This window comes from Acanthochromis polyacanthus, chromosome 15 (assembly GCF_021347895.1).
Source record: "Acanthochromis polyacanthus isolate Apoly-LR-REF ecotype Palm Island chromosome 15, KAUST_Apoly_ChrSc, whole genome shotgun sequence".
In the NCBI taxonomy this organism is placed as follows: Eukaryota; Metazoa; Chordata; class Actinopteri; family Pomacentridae; genus Acanthochromis; species Acanthochromis polyacanthus.
The window spans coordinates 18,932,856-18,944,132 of NC_067127.1; the positions used below are offsets into that span (position 1 = coordinate 18,932,856).

Consider the following 11,277-nt stretch of genomic DNA (forward strand, 5'->3'; position numbering starts at 1 on the left):
GTGATCTGATTTTAGAAGCTACCTTACCAAGTTGCATGGTCACTATGCACCCTGCAGGGCATGTGCCAATATTTTGAGTGCGTAAAAGGTGGCTTTACAAGTACCTCTGAAGGATAGGGATCTGATCACATTAGCAAAAGCAAACTCAAACCTTGTATCAACAAAAAAATCTCTGTGGAAACAAACGCAGTGATATGTTAAGAATTTACAATGATTCCATAGTTTTTGCGCATTAAAATAAGGCACCCAGTCTATTTTAAATACCTTACCAGTAATAAACTTTAAAATAGAGGTATTAAAACTGACTATAATAATAAATAATAATAACAAAACTGATTGAAAACCTTGACAGCTTCCAACGAAGCTGAGCACTGACCATCTACAGTTGTGTGCCAGATCATTTTTATATGCGTAAAACCCAGCCGAAACCAGTATGTTTCGGCTTTATGATGGACATATATGCTTTTACTTCATGGTAGCATTCCTGCTGTTACCCCTGGAGAACTCTGGCATCAAACACAAGCATATCACCGCAATGAAACCCAACATTAAGCAAAGCTCACAGGAGTTTCCACTGAGATTTCAAGCATTTGATTTGCAAAATCGGGAAGTGACTGCAAGGATGGCCAAATGATAAATAATAAATACTAGTAAAAAGAACAGTAAAAAGTTACAAAACGGTCTTCAGAGCGGCAGCCCAGAGTCAGCAGTGGTCCCGAATTCTCCTTGATTTTAAAAAATATTGCCTTTATTGATGCTTGATGTTCACATAATCCAAAAAAAAGTAAGTTTGAACCCACTCAGGCTATAAAACATGAAAACTATTAACAGGAACTGTGGCACTTTAGCCCACACATACATTTGAATGAATATTACTAAGAATACACAAAGAAATAGAGCTCTGTGAAGAAGCAGGGAGAGAGAGGGAGAGGGTGAAGGACACGCTGTCTGGAAGCTGATTGGCCACTTGACAGGCGCTGTTGATTCAGGCGTCCACAGTGCGAGAAGATAAGATAAAGGCCATATAAAATGACAGAGATGCGCATCCATCCCTCACTGTCAGCTGCTCATATACACTGTATGCTGCCTCCAGCTACAGGAGAGGACAACTACCTGCCTCTTGATCCGAGATTCACCTGTCACGACTTGAAAAGTAAGTGCAAACACATCCATTTATGTGGAGTTTTTATCTGCCAGTTGATGTTTTTTAAGACAGTGGTGCTTATTCTGAGTCATTTAAATATTTAGAGGAGCAAAACAAAGAATTTGTGTCTTGTGGAAAAGTTGCGAAATTGTATTTTAAGGATGAAAAGCAATTTTAAAAAAGGAAGAAGAGATCGGACTAATTTGAAGGCAGTATTTGGAGTTGTTTCTTGCAAACTCTTGTAAATACCAGTTCTCTCTGTGGCTATGCATTGATTATATTCAACCTTAGAAATAAAAATGTGCTCATTTGCACAGGATGTCTCCAAAAGCCACTTGCGCCCCAGATGGCCTGCGCACGTCCAGAGATGCGGTGACGCTCAGCAGGTTTCCTTCAACACTCTGCAGCGGCGTGAAGGAAGCTGGAGACGCTGCTTCAGGATCCTCCGGTGAAAATCTGCCTCGAAAACCACTGACTGCTGCTGGAGCGGGGTCGTCCTCAGTGAAGCATCCTAAATCCAGATGTGAGCAGTCCGGACAGCGGGGCAGGCGCAGAATGAAGGCAAACGACAGGGAGCGACTCCGCATGCACAACCTGAACTCCGCTCTGGACGCGCTCAGAAGCATCCTGCCGGCGCTGCCCGACGACGCAAAGCTGACCAAGATTGAAACTCTGCGCTTCGCCCGCAACTACATCTGGGCTCTGACCGAGACTCTGCGCATGGCCGACCAGCACGGACACGCGCCGGACTACCTGGCGTCAGATCTGAGCAGCCCAGGGAGTGTTTTCTCTGCAGAGTGGGACTCGGCATCACCTGCAGAGGCTGGATATGGAACCACTGACCAAAGAGTCTCTTACACATCTGTGAATGAAATGAGCTGTAAACTCTTCAGAAGAGATGAATCCAGTGCTTTCCCTATGACCTTTTATTTTAAATGCGGTGAAAGTGATGTCAGAAATACTTGGCACTATTGACTTCTTATGATCTCAGCTGTGTAACTGGTAAAAAGATTATGTATGAGTCTTGAAAAAAGTGAATTACAAAACCTGTCTGGAGACGTTTTAGGCATGTTGCTTTATCAGTGATGTCTAAACTGATCCTTAATGTAAATGATGTGGTTCATGTAGAAGACTTTAGTGGCATTTTCTATCTTCAGTGTGTATTTTTTAAAAGCGCTTAAACTGGGAACCAAACAGAATCTGCAAAAATTACATTTCCAAAGTCACAACTATGATTTCAGGCAATTTCTGTGTGTTGAAAGGCACTTAAATGATCATGTGTGAACTCTCAGTATTTGCAGCTGAATTACAATCACAGACAATGTCATTAAAAGAACAGGAAGCACAATCAGTAATCTTGGAAGACAAGAGGGTTTAAGCTAAACATATTTATTTGGCAATGATACTCAGATGTGTTTTTGTGTTATCTTTCCTGTATAAAACTACATTTATTTATTTAATAAAAACTGTAGAAAACATGAAGCTTCTTTTGGGTGAAAAGTACTCTGGATTTTACATTGTTTCCATCATTCAAAAGATCATAATGAACAAAGACAAACATGACTAAGACACAGTGGCTGTCATTCAAATCACTTTTAGGGAGAGAAGGAATGAATGTCATCTCGCAGTATTTGTCAATTTTCCTTTCTTAGAGGCCAAACTTAATGTGCAAATTAACATTTTAACATTTAGTTCCTTACTGTCCTGCCTACTAGTGACAGCAATGAAGCACAATGTGGGAGTAGAGACCACTTCATAGTCTCAGGAGTAGCTCGAGCTAAGTGTTGCAGTGTCTTGGATTGCGTCCTGGCGTCCTGTAGTGGCGTGCAGTCCAAGGCCGAGCTCCGTGAGCGCTCTACTTGGGGAAGACGGTGACCACGTCGTAGCCCTCGGGCGGGGTAACGCGCTCACGTGCGTGTTTCTCACAGTAAATCTGGTCCTCCACAAAGAAATGTCCCTTCTGTTTTAGGTTGACGTCGCAGTCTGTGCAGGTGTAGCAGTCGGGGTGACGGAACTTGTCTCTCAGCTTCACCACCATCCCCCTGAAGTGGAAAGACAAAGATGCCATTAAAGTGGGTTCAAATAAGCTCAATTCATGAACTGGATTTAAATGATTGATTACACTAAATGGAGAAAAGTATATTGTGAACATGTCAATTAAAGCCACAGACAATAACATCCTGCTACAACAGGTTCAGGAACATGGCTTTGTGCAAGTTCAGCTAAAAGTTATCAACCTCAATCAGAGTTTGGTGAAAAGGCGACAAGTTCATGTTCGTTCATCCTAAAGGTGTTGGATGGGGCTGAGGTCATATCTTCCACATGAAGCACTGCTGATCTCTTAATGAACTCAGCTTTGTGCATCGGGGAGGCAGTGTCATGTTGAAACTGGAGGAGGTTTTCTCCAGACTGTGACTATGAAGTTGGAAGAGCACATTTACTTTTATATGTGGAGGGTGTTTTGGGGACGGACATAAATGTCAGGAAGCAATTCAACAAATGTTCCAGCTGGCAGCTATGTCACTAAATGTTGGTTTGAAATGCTTCTCACATCACTGTAATTGTCTCCGTTCTGTTTTTTTTTTGGACCGAGATTTTTTTTTACACAACAAAAGAGGACAAATTCTGTTGTGAAAAAAATACCTGTGTAGGTGTAGAGTAGGAAGTCATTTGAAAAATATCTGTCTAGATAAAAGACAATTCTGGGGACAATGAATATTAAATTGTTCTAAAATTAAGAACAGACAAAAATGTTTAAGGAAGTTCAAGGGGAAAACGCTCTAATTTAAGTAAATTTAAAGGTAAGACTAAACAGAAAGGGCAGCAGCAAGGCTTCAGGACAACTGGTCTGTTCTGTGATTTTTACTAAAGTTCAGCCACAAGGAGGAGACAAACTCCAAAAAGACAACAACCTCTATGCTGAGTCACAACACTAGGTCAAAGCATGGAAGATCTAAGAAAAGTCAGAAAGTAGGAGTCAAAGAGCAGCTGAAAACGGATCTGGGTCAATGATTGAGGTACAGATTCAGATGATGCACTAAAGTAAGTAAATAAATAAATAAACCTCTTTTGTGCAGTGCAAAAAAAAACCCAAAAGGCCCAACTAATCTGTAAAACAGCAGAATCATAAAACACTTACACAATCCCAGATCCACATTTGTCACAGATGGGTAACTTCTCAGCGTTTCCCACTGATGATCCGATCTTTGTTGTGGGTGCTTTCACACTCCTGAAGCCTGATGGTTTGTCTGAGTCACCTACAAACGTCACATGCACAGATCAAACATGTTACCAACATACTTAAAGACTTCACTGGTTCACAGTGTGGCCCACAGCCACACGAAAAACTCCAACATTACTAATTGATGAAGACAAAATATAAACTATCGGTACCTGTTTCAAGAATCTCCTGAAGCACCTTGAACGAAGCCGACTGACGAGGAGGCTCATCAGACTCCTGGTTCTCCTGCAGCATCTTGTAGACCTCTGAATCTGCTGCTACAGGCGGCCGCTTGCCTGACTTTGACGGATCTGATGGAGATCTACAAAGAAATTATCAGCAGGAGTCAGGATGCAAAACGTCAAAACTTTCCTAAGAGGCAAACACTTCTTCTTTTTATTGACACATTAAGAGTTATGACAGCAAAAGGAAATGTTTCTCTCTATTAGTTCTACTTGTTCTCAGACACTTTTGTATAGGATTCCAGAAGGATTACACTTCTGTTTTGTACTGAACAGAGGTGGGATCGGAGACTAAACAAGAAAAGCACTCAGAGAGCAGTACTCCACCAAGGCTGCTCAGTAGGCAGCCATCATAGTGTTGACTTGTTGTCATAGTTACAGTGACATCATGCCGCTAACTGGAAACGATACAGAAATCTTTAACAAATCCGTGGATCCAGACTGTAAGCTGCATCACTGCCAAAATCTAATGATGTGGCCCATGTTGCATTTCTGACCTTCTCTGAAAATTTTTGACTAATGTTGCAAACAGACAAACAGACACACGGACAAACGTACGCCAATTGTCACATAACTGCGCTGCGTGCCTCGGTGGAGTAATTATGTCTATTATGTAGTTTTTAATATTGTGGTACAGTTGAAAATTGTAGTACATTTTCATCTTTTTCTGGTCTTAAAAGTTGCACAAAAGTTACACAACTATCTTCATTTATTTGACTATGGCTGAGTACTTCTACAGGCCTGTGAACAACAACCACACTACTAATGACTTGCAAAGACACATCATCCAGACTTCAGGGAGCTGCCTTTAAATCTTAAATTTTGCTGAGTAAACTTAGAAATCAGCTCCAGGGAAGCTTATTCCAAACTTAGATTAACACTGTGACTCTTTCTTTTGAGATTAAACACTGGAAATCTTTGACCAAGTTTTTAAAAAGTGATAAATCAGACTATTAGTATTCCTAATAGTCAATTAATCTACAAGTTTCAGTTCAGAGCTGGAGGAAAATCAAAAAGCTGTACTTGAAGCCAAATAGAGAGTTGTGTTTGTACAGAAACTATTTTTAAAATGGTAAAATAAATCACGCTTCATGCTGGGTATGTGCGTCAGTGCTCGTCATACTGACACAAACCTCCACTGCAGAGTCAATCTATCTTCACTTGCAACTTTCTCTGCAAATTCCATAACTGTTGAACCTCCTAAAAGATTCAGAAATGCTGGAGAAAAAGTAGTCATCTGACTTTTTCCATAATGGGCATTAATAATTATGAGGCAGAGTGTCTACATATATTTCTTCTTAACACCAGTGTTTGCTTTCCTTTCCCATGATGACAGAGTACATGCTGCCAAATGTGTCCATCTACAGAAAAAGTGCTGCACCCAGTGTCTGTTGTCAGAGCGCTCCACCTTATAGCATGACAGCTGAAAATCTCAGGACTCTTTAGAAAACCACTGGCGCTGTCACCGTCATTCATTTTCAGGCAACCAATCACGCGGACACTAACTGTCACCCTGGTGAGCAAGAAAACAGAAAGGCTGGTTCTGGCTGTGTCTCTGCATTGTGAGCCGTACGATAAGGCTGACAGAAATTATGAAACTAGGGTAAATGCTATCCTATTATACAACAGCTGCTAGATAGCAATATGTTGTCAAGATATTGTTTATTGTGGTCATAGAAACAAAACCCACACACTTCAGCTCAACGCTTTTTTGATGGAAGTGCTGGGAAGAAGCGTTCCCCAGCATCCAGCCAGAAAAAAACAAAATGCTACATGCAAACATGCCGTGATGCCGTCAGTGTGCTCAGACAGCATGAAAATCCCATAAATTAACACTGAAGGTGCCATTAAATTGTAGCATGGTGAATTTAAATCACAACTTATTGCAGCATTTCTCTACTTAGCCGCCTGTGAAAACCTTTTATTCTATCCTCAGTGAAGACCCAAGCAGAAACAGTCATGGACTAAAGTATTGGCACCCCTGGAATTTTTCCAGAAAATACACCATTTCTCCCAGAAATTGTGGCAATTACAAATGTTTTTGGTGTACACGTGTCCATTCCCTTAATGTGCATTGGAAAAACACAAAAAAGCAGAAGAAAAAAAAAACCCGCCAAAATTGACATTGTTTTATGTGTGCAAGGAATCATAAAATCTGGAGACTATCAATATATTTTGTGGCGTCTAGTGTCAGAAAGCTGGGTCTGCGTCAGAGATTATGGGTGTTCCAGCAGGACAATGGCCCCAAACATACCTCAAATAGCACCAAGAAATGGTTGGAGACAAAGTGCTGGAGAGTTCTGAAATGATCAGCAATGAGCCCGGATCTAAATCCCACTGAACACCTCTGGAGAGATCTCCAAATTGCTGTTGCAAGAAAGCACCCCTCAAACCTGAGAGAGCTGGAGCAGTTTGCCAAAGAAGAGCGGTCCAAAACTCCATTTGAGAGGCGTTAGAAGCTTGTTGATGGTTGTAGGCAGAGATTGGTTTCAGTTATTTCTTCCAAAGGGCGTGCAACCAAATGTTGAGTTGAGGGTGCCAAACAATTTTGTCCGACCCATTTTTTGAGTTTTGTGTAAAATTATGTTTATTTTGGCTTTTTTCCTTTTCCTTTTTTGTGTTTTTCCCAGTGCACATCAAGGACATAAACATATGTATACCGAAAACATTTGTAATTGCAACAATTTCTTGGAGAAATGGTGCATTTTCTGGGGAAATTCTAGGGGTGCCAATACTTTCCTTCATGACTGTACCTGCTGAGTCTAGACGCACTGCAGTCAGTAGAGAATACATTTTGGACTGGCATTTTAAAGCAACATATTACTCATATAAGGGATACAGCACCAGTCTTCCTGTAATCCTCCAATCTAAATGTTGACACACTTTACCAGAGCTTTAATTTTAGAAATAACACATAATAATATCTGATCTGGGTCGGTCCTGACTGAACCGAACCCGTCCCTGCTATCATTTGAGTGGATCTTACATGTTGCTGGGGTCGTTGGCTGCAGCCATGGTCTTCACTTCGTCCACTGATGAGTTGAAGTTCTTGATGTTCTCTGAGGAGTACAGACCAGAGGGGCTGTTGTACTGGTTGGTCACAACTTTGGAGCCAAAACCAGTGAAAGGCAGGGCGCTCCTGTTGTGGGTGGAGCCTATGTGTTTCACCTCCTGTTTAAAAAAAAAAAATCAACGTTACATTTCTGTTAACGCTTTAAGATTGTAGATTCAGGATGTTTGTAAAATTAAAACTCACATACTGTCTGAAACATGCAACACTTGCTGTGCAAACTATATGCAGTGGACATAACATTTGACGCTTTCAGATGAACTTTTATTTTGAAATGTTTTATCCACTTGCATGTGTGAACATACAGTGGTGATTACATGGTTTAGGAATATTATTTAACATGTGGAAACACCTGATCTCTAGAGTTTTTAGCTATGAATGTAATAATGTTGCATCTGCAGACTTGGAAACTTTGTTCAACTGAAAATGCCAAAACAGTCTTATTTTCTTTTTAAAGCTTCTACAAAGTCACACATAATTTAACAGGATAATACATGACTATGGATTCTGCTTTGATTATACCCAACCAGCTAGAGACAAGCACGTCATGGCATGCCATAAAAATGGGCATATAAATACCTCCAAATCTAGCTCATGCTTCACAGTGGGAACACGGAAATGCCTCCAAATATAGCTCATGCTTCAAGCATCTGACATCTAAATTGCAGAATACCCCAGAGTCTGTGCAAGCGAGTAAACTTGCAAAAAGAAACTGGCAGGGACCAAAGCTACGACAACCTAAAAAGCAAATAAAATAGTGAGGACACATCAAACTGCCTGATTCCAGACAAGTGCTTGAAACATGCGTTATTATGTGTGTGAGAAAAACGCGCAGCAGTCGTGACCTGCAAAACACACAAGGCCTGAACACCCGTTTCCTACATGAATTCACACTTTGGCCTCAACTTTCCACTCAGCAGGCAGGAACTGAGGCTTGCGTCAGAGCTTGGCTGATAAACTACTGTCTCCTAGGAAACCTCCTGTTGGGAAGTAAACAATGACTTCATAGTTGGCAGTGTGAAGAAAAAAAATCCCACAAGCCTTTGCAGGCGCAGTGAGCAATGAACATTCAGGCTTCCAGAAAGTCTACGGCTACCTTTAAATGGGATTTCCCGATTTCACTGTAAATGACAGAGTTGGAGTAATTTTAAAAAGGTCAAGTACGTCCTACATCCAGCTTTGATGTTCACACACACCCGAGGCTCTGATGCAAGATTCATCTTGTACGGATGCGTCTTCCCTTCCTCGGATGAAAGCGGCGACCACAATTTAGTTTCTGACCTGAGGAACAGAGGAAGGAAAGAAAAGGCTTGAAAGACGCAATGAACATGTAATAATTCTACACACAGCGAGTTTAAATAGAACAGGCCTGAATTTTCATTTCTATTTCTGCCTATGAACAGCTCCAAACAGGGCTAACAGGGCCCTTGCAGGTATGTTCTAGTGTTGCTGTGTCTGTCGTTCACCACACCCTTCATGCATTCAACGCAGTCTTTCTTAACGAGAACAAACATATTTGCTTCAGCCTGCCTCAAGAATCCATTTCAACATTGTTGTTGCTTGAAATCAGCAGCTACTGGAAAGGTATGATGCAACACAGTGACATGACACAGCTTACAGACACTTCTCTGAAACAAGGAAAACAAAGAAGACAGATTCAGCCCTCAAACAGAATGAATAAGCATATCGTAAACCGACGAACACCTGGATTGCGGTTGAGGCGTCTCAGATTACTCACTGTTTTTCAGGCCTGTGGCTATGCAGATCAGACACATGCTGATACAACTCACCTGTCTATGGAGAGCACCATTTCCTCTATGCAGCCCTTGATCTTGTTCTGTGCTTCCAAGTGAGTCATGTTCTCTGTCGGCTCTCCATCGATTGCCACGATTATGTCTCCGATGCAAAGGTTGGCTTGGGCCGCTTTGCTCCCGGGGTTAACCTGCATCACAGGAGACATAAAAGCTCAGAAAAGCAACTTTTGGGGCTGGCATTTGACACATTTTAACACACATTTTTGAAACATTCTTTAAAAAAAACACAAGTTGAGTGTAAAATAGTAGCCTGAAATGTTATTTTCTCTTCAGGGCTTAGTTCTTCTGTGCTACTGTTTTGCCTCTGACCTTTAAGAACCTCGACACACATTTCTTTGTTTACAGTGAACAGAAGCAGAGCCACTAGCAGAGAGGTGTTTTCATTCAGGCGGCCGCTCTGTCCGAGATAAAGGCTTGGAGCTCACAGAGAGAGAAAGAGAAAGATAGAGTGGCACACTCCAGGAATTCCTAATCACTTTTCCATGGGTGGAGTGGACTGACCATAGGAACAACATTTACAACAGGAACAGCAGCCTCCACTCAGGCAAAGTACACAGTGGAGAGTCGTATTGTGGCTGATCAGAGTATCATAACATGAGATGCTTCATAAACTTTATGTTTTACCAGGCAGGTAGCACAAAGAGCAGAAACAGCTGTCAGCCAGAACAAAGAGACGCTCAGGGGTGTCAGAGTTTAGGTTTTACACAGAAAATTACAAATTATGTTTTTAATGTGAAGCAAGAAGCCCAGTAGATAACATATAAGAGCTTTTCTATAACACAGTGAGGTGCTACAACTTTTACGTCGCTGTACATGACGTAAAGGCGACCGTTAGAAAAATTAACACCGAATAACATAAAGTTCAGTATATTTTTTAACATATTTGTGGTTCATGTAGGATATTATTTAAATAGCTAGAAGTAAAACATTGGCTAACAGCACACTAATATCGTTAGCTCACCTAAAAGTACAATAAAAGCACATTAAGGTTACCGAGTTAGCTAACGCTAGCTAAAACCCTCTCAGGTAACTTCTGTTAACAGCAGCTAACTGAGTTTCTGTGAGTTTCTCTGTGAAGTCGAGAGGAAACACTGAGGTGAGTTTCAGTCCAGGTGTGGTTCAACTCACTGAACAAGTAGCGACTAAACTCTGAAACTAACTTACCCGGGAAATAGCCAGCGGCTGCTCGAAGTCCTTCCCCCCAACCAGCCTGAAGCCCCAGGGCCCTGGACCCTGAATCACCACCCGGAGAGGCATAACGTGGAGCTCTCTAACGGCAGACTGAATTTCAACCTGTGTCTGTAGATCAGCCTCTGATCCCCGCTTCACTTCCTACTGCTGTGACATGTGCAGTAATGGATGGTCATGAGTGTGCTGCTGCCTGCAGCTCTCCGCACAGAGGAGGAGGACCCTCAGGTTAGTGCTGGACGAATAGAGGTGGAAGTTTCCCCGCTGATAAAGTGAGGCACCGAAGATCGTGTATTGAGACGATGGATCACTCCGTCAAGCTTCTTGTAAGAACAATAGACTGGATAGACTTTATTTTATTTTATTCATTTTTCACATAATAAAATATTTTGAAGATAAATTCTAAGACTATTGTTTTTATTGTCAATAGATGTCACAAAAAGAGCAAAACTATTTGGGGAACTTTTATTTAGGGATACACAATGTAGGATTTTTGTTGATATCCAATAATTTCCAGCTCATTTTTGGCTGATACTGAAATATTCACTTTTTTTTCCAAGTGATTGCAGAGAAATTTGGTCTCCCCTGTGCAGAGGTGA

General features: G+C 41.4%; 2 protein-coding genes across 2 annotated transcripts; one reads left to right on the forward strand and one right to left on the reverse strand.

The window, feature by feature from the left end:
- The first annotated feature begins 1,358 nt into the window (after nucleotides 1-1,358).
- neurog3 (neurogenin 3) lies at nucleotides 1,359-2,647 on the forward strand. Its single transcript, XM_022196290.2, has one exon. It carries the CDS (start codon nucleotides 1,463-1,465, stop codon nucleotides 2,117-2,119), a length of 657 nt encoding a protein of 218 aa, XP_022051982.1. The 5' UTR covers nucleotides 1,359-1,462; the 3' UTR covers nucleotides 2,120-2,647.
- pdlim1 (PDZ and LIM domain 1 (elfin)) lies at nucleotides 2,518-10,941 on the reverse strand. The gene is made up of 7 exons (XM_022196320.2): nucleotides 10,655-10,941; nucleotides 9,467-9,618; nucleotides 8,873-8,957; nucleotides 7,593-7,777; nucleotides 4,538-4,686; nucleotides 4,284-4,401; nucleotides 2,518-3,186 (listed from the first exon to the last, which is right to left on the reverse strand). The coding sequence occupies exons 1-7, from the start codon at nucleotides 10,745-10,747 to the stop codon at nucleotides 3,000-3,002; spliced, it is 969 nt and encodes a 322-aa protein (XP_022052012.1). The 5' UTR covers nucleotides 10,748-10,941; the 3' UTR covers nucleotides 2,518-2,999.
- Between the last annotated feature and the right edge of the window lie 336 nt (nucleotides 10,942-11,277).